At 54.4% G+C, this 13894-nt stretch overlaps 6 protein-coding genes across 6 annotated transcripts; 2 read left to right on the forward strand and 4 right to left on the reverse strand.

Annotated features, from left to right (window-relative positions):
* Positions 1–69: 69 nt before the first annotated feature.
* SNOG_04632 (hypothetical protein) lies at positions 70–1121 on the reverse strand (the record flags this gene model as incomplete). The annotated part of the gene is made up of 4 exons (XM_001794994.1): positions 70–248; positions 295–736; positions 763–1009; positions 1060–1121. The coding sequence occupies 4 exons, from the start codon at positions 1119–1121 to the stop codon at positions 70–72; spliced, it is 930 nt and encodes a 309-aa protein (XP_001795046.1).
* Positions 1122–1410: 289 nt separating this feature from the next.
* SNOG_04633 (hypothetical protein) lies at positions 1411–4339 on the forward strand (the record flags this gene model as incomplete). The annotated part of the gene is made up of 4 exons (XM_001794995.1): positions 1411–1427; positions 1477–2397; positions 2436–3072; positions 3101–4339. 4 exons carry the CDS (start codon positions 1411–1413, stop codon positions 4337–4339), a joined length of 2814 nt encoding a protein of 937 aa, XP_001795047.1.
* Positions 4340–4528: 189 nt separating this feature from the next.
* SNOG_04634 (hypothetical protein) lies at positions 4529–5244 on the reverse strand (the record flags this gene model as incomplete). The annotated part of the gene is made up of 2 exons (XM_001794996.1): positions 4529–4770; positions 4833–5244. 2 exons carry the CDS (start codon positions 5242–5244, stop codon positions 4529–4531), a joined length of 654 nt encoding a protein of 217 aa, XP_001795048.1.
* Positions 5245–5675: 431 nt separating this feature from the next.
* SNOG_04635 (hypothetical protein) lies at positions 5676–7472 on the reverse strand. The gene has a single exon (XM_001794997.1). It carries the CDS (start codon positions 6917–6919, stop codon positions 6086–6088), a length of 834 nt encoding a protein of 277 aa, XP_001795049.1. The 5' UTR covers positions 6920–7472; the 3' UTR covers positions 5676–6085.
* A 1513-nt stretch (positions 7473–8985) lies between these two features.
* Positions 8986–10681, reverse strand: SNOG_04636 (hypothetical protein; the record flags this gene model as incomplete). Its single annotated transcript, XM_001794998.1, has 3 exons — positions 8986–9501; positions 9550–10420; positions 10470–10681. The coding sequence occupies 3 exons, from the start codon at positions 10679–10681 to the stop codon at positions 8986–8988; spliced, it is 1599 nt and encodes a 532-aa protein (XP_001795050.1).
* A 184-nt stretch (positions 10682–10865) lies between these two features.
* On the forward strand, positions 10866–13808 carry SNOG_04637 (hypothetical protein; the record flags this gene model as incomplete). The annotated part of the gene is made up of 1 exon (XM_001794999.1): positions 10866–13808. One exon carries the CDS (start codon positions 10866–10868, stop codon positions 13806–13808), a length of 2943 nt encoding a protein of 980 aa, XP_001795051.1.
* Between the last annotated feature and the right edge of the window lie 86 nt (positions 13809–13894).

The raw sequence follows: 13894 nt of genomic DNA on the forward strand, positions 1-13894 counted from the left end.
AGTTTTGCGCTCCTTCTCCTCAGCCTCTGGTCTTGCTCTGCGGAGGACTGCATATCGTTAGCATATGCTTCAGCTTATTAGCACATATCGGCACATACCTTGGAGGAAGTCGGCCGTCCGCTTGCGCATCCTAGAGTGGATAAAAGCCTTGGACGCTTTGATGTGGTAATGGAAGTAGTCACGGAAGGTCTGAATGTGCGAGATGACTTCGTCGCGTCTCTGCTTTGTCAGATGGCGAGGGAAGAGGACTGCTGATGTTAGTTCTAGGACAGTTCGACTTGCAATTTGTCTTACCAAAAGTGATGTAGCCAATCTCTCCAGAGGTCGAGTTACTGATGCCCGGGAATCCCTGCAGTTCAAGTGGTGGCTCATTCCTGAACAGCACTTGTGGTGCGTTCTGAATAGCTCTCCGCCTGGCATCGACGAACTCCTGCAAGAAGACCTTGCCAAATATCCTGTCAGTCTCTTCTCGGAAAACGGTTGAAAAGATGACTGTCACTCGGTCGTGGCTGGCCTTTACGTATATCGCTTCCTCCTCTCGGTAGTGGATTGCCCGTGTCTCTCCGCCCTCGGCAATACCCTGCGGCGCGGCCTCTGAAGTATACTTGGAGGCTTCCTCCTGCAACTGGTGGAATTCGTCAAAGGCCTGCTCGAAGGGTGCGGCCATGGCATTGCGCTTGAGGAGGGACACGCGTCGGACAAGGTCATCTTTGCCCTCTGCTGGAGCGTTAGCACCCTGCGGTACTCTGAGGTACGATTGACCATACCCTGATCCTCTGGAAGGTCCTCCAAGTTCACCTGCACCGAGAAGTCGTATCCTGACTCCGGCTCTACAATGTAGGGTCCATACTCGCGCTCGAGCACTGACTGGGCACCATACTGCACCAATTCCTGGTAGCACTTGATGCGCAATGACACTAGTATCTTTGACTTGCTCTCCGGTGTTGAGATGTGGAATGTGACGCCATCGAAGTCGGAGACGACCTGGTCAATGTTCGCTGCAGCTCCTCTGTGCGCCGTTAGCCAGGCATTGGGTGGAGGTTGCGGGGTATTCCGCACCCGTTCACGCGGTCTCGAAGCAGGGACTCGATGAGCACGTTCTGGTAGTCGAGGAGAAGCATGGTGGCTGTATAGCTTCAGTGTGTTGGGGTGCTCGGTATGGCGGGGAGCTGTGGCCTGCTTGGGCGTTGCGGAGTCTCGGGAGTGATGTCTGGTGTGGTGGGTCCGCCTGCAGCAGTAGCGCAATCATGCCTGCCAAAAAGTTCGCGAAAAGTTCAGAGCTTCGACGTCGCCGTGTCGCAAACCACCAAGACTTGGATCGTCACGAATATGCGCCTGTATATACTGCGCTGAACACCTTTGTTTTCTCTTCACTTATAGAATTCCACCACTGCGAACAACGGCGTAACAATGGTGAGATCATACACGTGAGTTGCGGCAGAAACTAGAGCAGAACTGTTGCTGATGTATTCACAGCAAATATGAGCAGACCGATTCCTTTGGAGTGGTCGCGACTGCCACTTCGAACATAGTCTGGACCCCAGAAGGAGCGGCTCAGCCCGGAGTGAATCGACCTGCAGGCGCCGGACGCGCATACGCCGCCGCGAACGAAGAAGTTCTGTGCTGGGATGTGAAGAAGGGCGAGCTCTTGAGCCGGTGGCGGGATGCTTCATGCACAGATGAAGTCACTGTTATATGTCGGAGTGAGGTGGACCCAGATGTCTTTGCAGTGGGGTACGCCGACGGAAGCATACGCATTTGGGATGCGCGAACATCGACCGCGATCATAAGCTTCAATGGACACAAATCTGCCGTCACGACACTAGCATTCGACAAGACTGGAGTGCGGCTAGCAAGTGGCTCGAAAGATACGGACATTGTTATATGGGATCTGGTCTCGGAAACTGGTCTCTTCAAGCTGCGAGGACACAAGGGTCAAATCACCGGTCTGCACTTCCTGCACCCGGCTAGCACAGCGCAAGAAGACGAGGAAGATGCGGAGATGGACACAGACCAGGTCTTCTTACTGTCTACCAGCAAGGACGCCCTGATCAAGATCTGGGATGTAAACTCCCAGCACTGCATCGAGACACACATCGCACAGACAAATGGAGAATGTTGGGCATTAGGAGTATCACCAGACGGAAGCGGATGTATGACGGCAGGAAACGACGGCGAACTCAAAGTTTGGGCAATCGACCTGCAAGGCCTAAGGCAAGCTGCATTTGCAGTGGGCGAAGCTTCGGAACAGCAATATCTTACCACAAGAGGTATTCTATACCGCCAAGGAAAGGACCGAACACAAGGCATCGCATTCTACGCGAGATCAGACTACATCGCAGTTCATGGTGCAGGAAAGAGGCTGTGGAGATTTGGCGGATACGGAGCGAAGAGGAAGTGAGGAAAAGCTTGGCCCGAAAGAGGAGAAGGCGAAGGGAGAAGGCGAAGGGTGAGGCAAACGGAGAAGTGCAGGAGATTGAGGAAGCCGACGACAAAATCAACATCGCAGACGCTGAGATTAGTGAAGTCATAGTACCGTATGTGACGGTGCGGACGGCTGGCAAGGTCCGATCAGTATCATGGATGCATACCAGGAAAAGCAAGAAGCTACAATTACTGGTTGGCACAAACAACAATCTCATCGACATATACGAGATACCACAGAAGGGCAAGTCGAAGACAGAAGAGGCACCGGACTACAACCGAACACTATCTGTGGAGCTCGCTGGTCACAGGAACGATGTTCGCGCTCTCGCTCTAAGTTCCGATGATCGCATGCTGGCATCAGCGTCAAGTGGAAGTCTCAAGATCTGGAATGTACGAACACAAAATTGTCTGCGTACGTTGGAGTGTGGATACGCACTTTGCTGTGCATTCTTACCTGGTGACAAGATTGTCGTCGTAGGAACAAAAGACGGCGACATTGAGCTGTACGACATTGCGGCATCTTCACAACTCGACAAGATCCAGGCGCACGAAGGAGCTGTGTGGACCATGCAAGTCCACCCTGATGGCAAGTCACTCATCACAGGAAGTGCAGACAAGACAGTCAAGTTCTGGAACTTTGAGATTGTTCAAGAAGAGATACCCGGGAACGAAGCGTACAATGCCTCGTCTCAAGCTTGTTCAGTCGCGCATTTTGAAAGTCAACGATGATGTGTTGAGCGTCCAGTTCTCACCCGACTCAAGACTACTCGCCGTTGCAACTCTAGACAACACCGTCAAAGTATTCTTCGTCGACTCCCTAAAACTCTTCCTCAACCTCTATGGCCACAAACTCCCCGTCCTTAACATGTCAATATCGAGCGACAGCAAACTCATCGCCACCTGTTCCGCCGACAAGAACGTGCGCATCTGGGGCCTCGACTTTGGCGACTGCCACAAAGCCCTCTTCGGCCACCAAGACAGCATCATGCAAATCGCCTTCATCCCGCACCCCGTCGACGGCGACGAGAAACACATCTTCTTCAGCGCTAGCAAAGACAAAACGATCAAGTCATGGGACGCCGACAAATTCGAGCAAATCCAGCGCTTCAAAGGCCACCACGGCGAGATCTGGGCTATGACGGTGGCACGCACGGGCGACTTTGTGGTTACTGCGAGCCACGACAAGAGTATACGCATTTGGAGTAAATCAGACGAGCCCATCTTCCTCGAAGAAGAGCGCGAGCGCGAACTCGAAGAACTCTACGAAAACACCCTCGCTACTTCGCTTGAAGACGAGGAGAACATCACCGGTGAGCGCCCAGAAGCTGTCGATCCCTCCAAGCAAACAACCGCCACCCTCACCGCTGGCGAGCGCATCCAAGAAGCCCTGGACCTGGGCCTTGTCGACCTCGACACCATGCGCGACTGGGAGATCCAACGTAAAAGCAACCCCAACATCGCGCCGCCCCAGCGCAACCCGCTCTTCATGGCTCTCGGCAACATCTCCGCCGAGCGCCACGTCCTCAACACACTGTCCAAAATCCCCGCCGCGCAGCTGCACGACGCCCTGCTCGTCTTGCCTTTCTCATCGCTCCCCACGCTCTTCACGTTCCTGGCCATCTGGGTGCGCAAGCAGTGGAACGTGACGCTCACATGCCGCGTCCTCTTCTTCATGCTCAAGACGCATCAAAAGCAGATTGTGTCGAGTCGCGAACTCAAGGCTGTGTTGGAGCACATGCGTGCGGATTTGAGGCGCACGTTGATGGGGAATAAGGATTTGATTGGGTTCAATGTTGCGGCGGTCAGGTTTGTGGGGGAAAGGGTGGATGAGAAGAGGTTTGTGAGACTGGAGGATGTAGATAAGGAGGAAGGGAGGGAGAGGCGGAAGAGGGCGTTTGTGGATGTTGCATAGTGTGGGTATTTTGGCGTGAGGATAAGGGAGGGAAAAGCTTAGGTTACGTTTAGTTGAGTGTATGAATCTTAAGTCTAGGTTCAATCGATTTATCCTTGTTCACATTTGAATTCCAAGTCATGATATGATACAGTCCACCCTCATCATACATATACACATCCCCATCCCCTCTTTCTTCAATCCCACCATCTACCCCATCGCCTTCAAGAAATTCTTCTCCTTAATCTCCGCGCGCCGCTTATCCCGCATCGCCTTTGTCAACTCCGCCCTCGCCCTCGCCGCATCCACCGCGCCCCCCAAACTGCCATCGCCCGCAGGTAAATCCACCGTCTGTTCGTAAACGGGTACCTTGGGCACCAGCATCTCCGGGTTCATAGCCTGTTCCTTGCGCAGACGCTTAGCAGCGACACGGCGCTGTTTCTTACTCTTCGCTGTTGGCATGTATTAGAAAAGAAGAAAAAAATGGTACTCAAAGGATGCCTATCAAACGTACAGAATAAATCCCCCATGCCCACGCCCTCGGCACTCTTCTCCTGCCGCGCTAATATCCCCCACAACCACTCGGGATACTCGTCATCCGGCAGGGCGACGGGGTCTTGTTTGTTCTTCTCGAAGTTCAGCCCTTTGAGAGGCGTGCCGGCGGGTATGCTGCTCTTGACCAGCGGTGTGGATTTCTTCTTCTCGGGGGCGGTCGCTTTGGGCGTGAGGGGCTCGCTGAAGGGCTGAGCGGCGGAGGTGGATGTTGCCGCGGGGGGGTTGTGCGAGGATGAGGGCGAGCCTTGTCGAGCTGGTGCGGATTGTGCTGCGGAGATGGGTGTTGCGTTGAGGCGGGAGGAGGTCGTTAGGAAGCGGGTTTGTTGTGGTCGAGCCTTTGAGGCGGCGCGCAGACAATTGCGGCAAATCATGCTGGGTTTCGGTGGTGGCGAGTCAATTCGTCGTCGTCTTCACTCTCTTGCGGTCTATCAAAACTTTGGCTGGAGCATGCAGGTGCAGCCGAGCTGTTTCTCCGACCCGATGGCCGCTAATGAGATCGTGGCCGGGGGTCCGCTGCATCGCCCACATCAGGCGGACACACCTGCTTGAAACGGACGCACCGCGACGCGTAACGCATAAATTAGACTATTGCGTTCACATGCCGTCCCCGGTTTTGGTCGCCGGCAGGTGTTCAAAGGTCTGGGGTGGCACCTTCCCAATCCTCCCTGTCCGCGTGGTGTCGATAGTGGATGGGTGATTAAGATATCTCAACTTAGTAAGGTTGTCGCATGAAAGACCAAGGCGTCATGGTTGCGCGTCCTGAGGCAGCGATTGATAATCACCGAGGCAATGAGGTTGCACAGAAGTTTGAAGTATGGAGCATAGATTTGACAATATGTAGATTTGGTAAAGACATTGTAGTACAGACATCTTCTCAGCCCACATATCCAAAACACAGCTTCCGGGCCTCGCCCCGACTGGTGACCCAGCCAACATTTCCAACACACCGCCGAGACAGGAAATAGTTCGTGAACGAAAGAACGGGGTATCATGTACCCCCAAGCCTGATGAGGGCTTCCGGAACGCCGTGATTTTCGTTCCGTCAACCAGATCAGCAGACAAATACGAAATAACATTAGTGAAAAGGACAGAATAGAACGGAATCCCGTTAATATATACAGTGAAGTTAGGAGTGTAGACCATCGTCTATGGTATCGAGTAAAATCAAGGAGACCGTGAGTGTAGATAAGCGCGAAAGTTCGGCGAGAAGAACTATATCCAAGCCATGGGAGGTGCTTGCTGTGCGAGACCGAAGCGGTTGTTGAAAAGCGGCCGGATTTCTGATAGGTACTCGGCAGCGCAGTACGCTGCTAAGTTCTTCGCGCGCATGACGGACATATCCGCTTCGGCTTCGGCGTCGCGAATGACACCTCCAAACTCCTCGACGATCTCATTGAGCTGCTCCAGTTCGCGACCGAAGGGGTGGGCCTCCTCTGTGATGGTAGCGCTGAACATGTCGACTGAAGAGCGCTGCTCTCGTGAGTTTCGTAAGGATCCTTGGCTGCCACGAGAGCCGATATTGTTGAGAGACCTCTTTGCTGCTAGGCGCTCGTGCGCGCGCTTGCTGTGAGAAACGGCCCTCGTTGGGATGGCTGGGATTGGCTCTACGATCTCTTCCTGTACCTTCGAGAGACTGTTGGTCGATGCGGACTTTCGTAGTTGCTTGCCCGGAGGGAAGTAGCCAGAAAGATGGTTTGGTGCTGGTGAGGTGGGCGAAGACTCCACAGAAGAGGCGTCGGTGAGCGTTGTGTCGCGGGATCCAACGGTAGAAGCCCGAGATCTTCCAGTCGATACGCTGTGGTCCGAGTCGTCCGCCGAAGAGTGGGTAGAGGCAGTCGATGAAGAGACCTTCCTCATGTTTGAACCTGCAATGTCCGGAGCGTTGTAGCTAAGCATGTTGGTGGTCGATACCAAAGCCACAGGTAGTGATATCTTCGAACGATCAATCATGGCGGGGTTCTTGACACTCTGGCTCCGGGCTGGGGGTGGCGAAGACGGCACTTCAGTGCGCTGGATGCGCCTAGTAAGAGCGCGAGCGAGAGACATGTTGATGGTTAATTCAGAAAGAATTTAGGATATTGCAGAGAGGGTCCAAGTCCGGGCCGGTAATACAAAGAGCGATGGTAGTTGGCTGCTTCGATGACCGAGCTGCAAGATTGCGGGGTATGCCTGGGATAAATTGCTCTGGTGTAGGCACGAGGTCTGAAAGGTCCACAAGGGAACGATGCAACAAAGGTCCTCTAGTCTCTTGTCGCACTGCGATAGAAAGGGTGTGAAGAGGGATCACGCTGTGCTTCGCAAGGTTGCGTCGGATAAGCGTGCACTTGGTGGTGGCACGACAGTCTTACTTCGGGGTTGCACTTGTGATACCGGAAAGTCGCAGAAGATGGGCTTGTGGTTCCGGTCCAGGCCGATGCAGTCGCAGGAGAAGTCTGAGATGGTCGGTTGATTTTTGGTTGATTTTTGGTTGTTTGCCTGGTGGTGTTGTCGTTGTTGGTCTCGCTGAGCTAGCAGCAAGTGTGAAATGGGTCAAAAAAGAGTTTGGGAATTGAAGGTGAATAAGGATCGTCTTTCAAAGAGAGTGGAAGGCCTGCTGTTCGTAAGGAGTGCAAACAACCAGGTCGCGATCAAGGAGGGAGTGTGAATGCTGCGGTAAAGCGAACGGGCGCGTAATCCAGAGGAAGGGAGCGAGCCTAATGAAGAGGGCAGCGCTGCGGGAGGAAAAACCAGCAACCCTGGTACGGTAGACTAGGACAGGCCGTGTTGACCTGTCTCTCACAGATTGGAAGGCGCGACCAGGGGCCGTCCAGGCACATCATGCCATGAGCGAACCAGAGCACGTTGTTTGGACGGGCCATATATTTAGCGGCGTCGAAACATCCACGCTGGGAATAGCCCATGATGCGTTTTCCCACTTGGGCGAATCGGGGAGAGACGCATGGGACAAACTTCGGCGCCAACACGTCGCAGATTTCGACTGGGGATGTTTGCTTTGTGCCGCCCAGCAACCTCGGTGCGCTGTTTCAAACACCCAAAGGTTGCCCAGCGGATCCCTCGCCGTCGCTGTGGGCCCGCAAACACTGGCATCGACACTGACGGACTGACATCGAAGGACAGCGGCGACTAGAAGCGCAGTCTGAGGTTTTCATCCAAGCCATGTCGTCACCATCACCACCACCTCTCCACTGTGGATAAGCTTCCGATCGCCGTCACTGCGCGAACGGCGTGGCCATGATTTGCGTTGAGGCATCGCTTGCAGCCCGGACTCGTTCTGGACTCCGTCGTGGATTTTGGGCCATGGGGGTGGTGCGTACCTTGCACTGTGCAGCCGCGCGTGCATGAACGGCTGCTTTTCCCAGCACATGAATCAGCGCAGCTTACGGGCGTGGTCAGGGCAATCCTTTGAGTTTGCTGCCTTGCCTAAAATATTGTTTCGAAACCGTGCAAGAAGACGCGAGGCGAGGCGGACACGACATGACGGCATGGTGCTCATCTTTGTGCGGTGCTGTGGTGTGGGCGAGAATCCCATGTCCGGCTGAGTCGTGTTCGGCAAACTCGGTCAGACTCACGGTCGATCTGCCGGCGCGCTGGCTGCCATGCCTGACAATTCGCCATGTGCTCGGTAACATGCACGCACCGTAGCAAGAGGCAGCCGATGTACGTGTCTCGCGATGGACATTGGGATCAGAGTTCTCGCAAGACACAGAAAGCTTGTCGCAAAGGGCGAGGCTGCTCAGCCCGCACAAGATGAAGGGGTGGTCGGAAGTAAGGGAGTGGCGTTGAGCGGAAGTTTAGTGAAACATGCGAGTTGAAGGCGAGTAAGTGGACGACTCGCATCATCATCTATTTGCTGCAACGACGAAAATGTCGAAAGCACTATTGATAGCGACAGGCTGACCCGATTCTCTCATGTGCAATATTACGCGAGCCGAGCCGTCAACACGCGAAGCAGCTTGATGGGAAAGCCCATGTGCGTTCGCATTTGTGCAACCTCGTAGCTGACTACCTACGACTTCTCAGCGAATATAGCACCCGCGGAAGCTACGCAGCGGGACGGCCTCGTTTACTGAATACAGTTTGTGCGGATTGGGCACCGACAGGGTATCATCGTTTCACTCCTCCATCGATTCCCAGCCTTTGTCTTCGGCCCCTTCGTCATCTTCACCGTCGTCGCTCTCACCTTCCTCGGTATCCGAGTCTGTTTCTGGCTCGTCCAAGCCCACTAGACGCTCCTTTCCGTCTCCCTTGATCTCGGGGACCTTGCTGGCGAAAGCCGCGCGGACCGCTGCGTTCGTGCTGGTATCCCAGATCTGAACAGCTCCTTTGCTACCTGCGACTGCTAGGCGGAAACCCACTTCCTGGTCGGGAGCGAATGTCGTCGAGAAGACTCGTCCTACACCAAGATCGCGGGACACGACCATGCTCGGGCCGCTCGCTTGGATGTTCCAAAGCTTGACTTGCTTATCAGTCGATCCCGTGACCAGATAGCCGGGGATCACTGGGTTGATGTCGAATGAGGATATAGACTCGTCATGAGCCTGGAGTACCCAGACAGGCTTGGACGCCGCAGGGTCTGCTGGTGCGTTGCGAGTGTCGTGGTAATGTATCATGCCGTTTTCGGTGGCGGCCTAAAACTGTTAACATTGGTCTGTGTAACCTCTTGGGACAAAACTCACGTAGAAGTAGTTTGGATCATGCGGATTCCACCGGATAGTCTCAACGTCACTTTCGACGCCCCATCGTGGTGCTTTCGCATCAGGTGCGCGCATGTCCGCTGCCACGATGGTCCGATCGTAACTTCCGCTCAAAAGAATCGTAGACTCGACGGGATGCCATGCTACCGAGGAAACCTTGTCTGTGTGGTACGAGTATGACTTGGCAGCTTTGGTCGTGTTCAAATCCCATAGCTTGATCGTCTTATCCGCGGACGAAGAGGCAAGCAGATTCCTGTGGTGACGGTTGGCGGCTAGAGATAAAACAGCATCGACATGGAAGTCGTCGTTGACCTTCTTAGACTTCTTCTTTTTCTTCTTTGGCTTTCCATTTGCTGCGTCTTCGGCTCCTTGTCCAAGCACAGCGTCTGGGTACATGCTGTCTACAACATCCAGATTCCATATTTCGATATCTGGGTCCATTGTGCCAATCGCAACAAAGTTGCCTTTGCCGTTGGCCGTCTGCGCAGCCTTTCCAACTGGGAGGTCGAGCCACTCTACGGCAAGTGGAATCGCGGGCAGCATGATGTCGTGGTGTACGTAGAGGTTGTCGTCCTCGTCTTCGTAGACATAAACTTCCAGGTGGGCGACTTCGTCTTCGATGCGGCCCGCCAGCACCAGGTTGTCTGTGGCTAGAATTTGAAGTTCCTCTCGCTCTTCATCGTCCTCTTCGTCGCCGCCTTGCATTGTGATGTAGGGGTCCTCCTCGTCGTTCTCGTGAAAGACCAGGTTTTTGGCATTGCCGAACATGGCCATGGTGTCGCCTGCGTCCTCATCCTGCTCGTCATCGTAGTGCTCGAGGTCATATTCTTTGAGGTCGTCGTCGTCGTCGTCCCTGTCACTAATTAGAATGAACCCAAATCCTTCTGACGCTGCAGACTCACTCGTCATCCTTCTTTGCAGACTTTCCTGAAGTGCCGTTGCTCTTGCCTTTAGCCTCAGCTTGCGCCTCTTCTAGCTCTTCTTTCGCATCTTCGAGTTGTAAATTCGCAAGTTTGGATATGCGGTCGTACTCGTCCTCGTCAAACTGGTACTTGGTAGGAAACGGTGCCGCGAAGCCACGCGGCACCCACGTTGTCGCTGTGATCATAGACATGGCGCTCGGGTCGAGAAATTGCAGCGTGGTGAGCGCATGCGCCTGTGGTGGGGATGTGAACTTTTATTTTAGCGCCACATTGCTATCGATACCGTAACTTTTGCGGACCACCGAGGCCAACCAGCACCCGCCAACCTTCCTCACCTCAGCTCGGCCAGTGCCATATATCGCCAACTAATCCACCATGGAACGCGGACACAGCCCGAAACGCCGCAAGCTCGATACGGACGAGTATTCCATTGCGCCGCGACCCAAGTTCCGCAAGCCAAATAACCCACGCGACTCAGCTGCCTCTCGGGGACAGACCCCACGACGCGAGAATGGCTCCCATCCGAACCAGAAGTCATTCGAAGGGCCGGAGCCGCTCTTGGAAGAATTTGACTCAATGGCATTGGACCGCGACTGGTACGGCGGCGAGGAGAATGGACATACCTTTGGAGACGACTCTCACAACCCGTTTGGCGGCGCAGAGAGCTCATGGCAAGACTCGCAAAGAGAGGCAGCTTTGACAGAGAAGAAGCAGAACAATCGCGCCAGCATGAGAGCGCAGCAGAAACAGAAGGATGTCGACGCATGGGAAACGAACCGAATGCTGCAGTCTGGAGTTGCGCAGAGGCGGCACTTTGACGATGACTTCAACGACGACGAGGAAAGCACTCGGGTGCACATCCTTGTCCATGACCTCAAGCCGCCGTTTCTGGACGGAAAGACGGTCTTCACCAAGCAGATTGAGCCCGTCCCAGCTGTTCGCGACCCGCAAAGTGACATGGCCGTCTTCAGTCGCAGAGGCAGTCGAGTCGTGAAGGAGAAGAGGCAGCAGAAAGAGCGCGCGAAGCAAACACAGGAAGCAACCAGCGCCAAAGGAACGACGCTGGGAAATATCATGGGCGTCAAGGATGACGATGGGGATAGTGCGGCCCCAATGCCTGAAGACGGGGAAAAGAAAGGTGGCAGCAAATTCGCAGAGCATCTGAGCAAGCAGGAAGGAGCGAGCGCATTCAGTAAGAGCAAGTCTCTAAGGGAGCAGAGAGAGTATTTGCCAGCGTTCGCGGTGCGCGAGGACCTTCTACGTGTCATTCGAGACAACCAAGTCATCATCGTGGTTGGTCAGACAGGTTCTGGAAAGACTACGCAGCTGACTCAATTCCTCCACGAGGATGGCTACGCGCAACGCGGTCTGATCGGCTGCACCCAGCCACGTCGTGTTGCAGCCATGAGTGTCGCGAAACGTGTTAGTGAGGAGATGCAGGTCAGATTAGGTGGCCTGGTGGGCTATGCTATCCGATTTGAGGACTGCACCAGCAAGGAAACCAAGATCAAGTACATGACTGATGGTGTTCTGCTTCGAGAGTCTTTGGTTGAGCCAGACCTCGACAAATACTCGTGCATCATCATGGACGAGGCTCACGAGAGAGCATTGAATACGGATGTGCTCATGGGTCTCATCAAAAAGGTCCTAGCTCGAAGAAGAGATTTGAAGCTCATTGTGACTTCTGCAACGATGAACTCTGACCGCTTCTCGCGCTTCTATGGAGGCGCGCCCGAATTCATCATTCCTGGACGTACGTTCCCTGTCGACATACAGTACTCGCGGTCGCCTTGCGAAGACTATGTGGATAGCGCAGTCAAACAGGTACTGGCCATTCACGTTTCCCAAGGGCCCGGTGATATCTTGGTCTTCATGACAGGCCAAGAAGATATTGAGATCACCTGTGAGCTGGTCGCTGAGCGACTGAAGCTTCTCAACGACCCTCCGAAGCTCAGCATATTGCCCATCTACAGTCAAATGCCAGCGGATTTGCAAGCCAAGATCTTCGACCGAGCTGCGCCCGGCGTTCGCAAGGTCATTGTGGCGACAAACATTGCGGAAACAAGTCTGACAGTCGATGGTATCATGTACGTCGTCGACTCCGGCTTCTCCAAGCTCAAGGTGTATAATCCCAAGATGGGCATGGATACCCTTCAGATAACGCCAATCTCTCAGGCCAACGCATCACAGCGCGCAGGTCGTGCTGGGCGAACAGGACCTGGAAAGTGCTTCCATCTCTACACTGAACGAGCATTCCGCGACGAATTCTACATACAGACAATCCCCGAGATCCAGCGTACCAACCTAGCCAACACAGTCCTCCTCCTCAAGTCCCTAGGTGTCAAAGATCTGCTTGATTTCGACTTCATGGACCCACCCCCGCAAGATACAATCACTACCTCCCTCTTCGACCTCTGGGCCCTCGGCGCCCTCGACAACATCGGCGACCTGACCCCCCTCGGCCGCACAATGACCGCCTTCCCCATGGACCCGTCGCTTGCCAAACTTATCATCACCGCCGTCGACTACGCCTGCAGCGAAGAAATGCTCACCATCGTCGCCATGCTCTCCGTCCCCAGCGTCTTCTACCGCCCCAAAGAGCGGCAAGAAGAATCCGACGCCGCACGCGAGAAGTTCTTCGTTCCAGAGTCGGACCATCTTACTTTGTTACACGTCTACACGCAGTGGAAAGTCAACCACTACTCCGACGGCTGGTGCGTGCGCCACTTCCTGCACCCCAAAGCGCTGCGGCGCGCCAAGGAAATCCGCGACCAAATCCGCGACATCATGGAGAAGCAGAAAATGACGCTCGTCAGCTGCGGCACCGACTGGGACGTTATCCGCAAGTGCATCTGTAGCGGGTACTACCACCAAGCCGCCAAAGTCAAGGGCATTGGCGAATACATCAGTCTGCGTACCAGCGTGACGATCCAGTTACACCCGACATCCGCGCTGTATGGCCTCGGCTATCTCCCGGATTACGTGGTTTATCACGAGCTTATCCTCACGTCCAAGGAGTATATGTCATGCGTGACGAGTGTGGATCCGCATTGGTTGGCGGATCTGGGCGCGGTGTTTTACTCGGTCAAGGAGAAGGGGTATTCGGCGAGGGATAAGCGCGTTACCGAGGTGGAGTTTAATAGGAAAGCGGAGCTCGAGGCGAAGATGGCGGAGGATAAGGCGAGGGAGGAGCGCAGGATTGTGGAGGAGGAGAGTGGGCCGTTGATCAAGAAGGCGCTAATGGGGAGGAAGAAGGAGGAAGAGGAGGGGGTGGTGAAGAGGCCGGTCATTGGGAAGTCGAAGTTTAGGCGAAGATGAGAGGGAGGGGGGTTGGTGGTTGAAGATTATATAGTTCTAGTTACAGATATCCAAGTTCTGAAGCTTATACACACAGCCAGGCTTAT

Source organism: Parastagonospora nodorum (genome assembly GCF_000146915.1).
Source record: "Parastagonospora nodorum SN15 chromosome Unknown scaffold_6, whole genome shotgun sequence".
Lineage (NCBI taxonomy): Eukaryota > Fungi > Ascomycota > Dothideomycetes > Pleosporales > Phaeosphaeriaceae > Parastagonospora > Parastagonospora nodorum.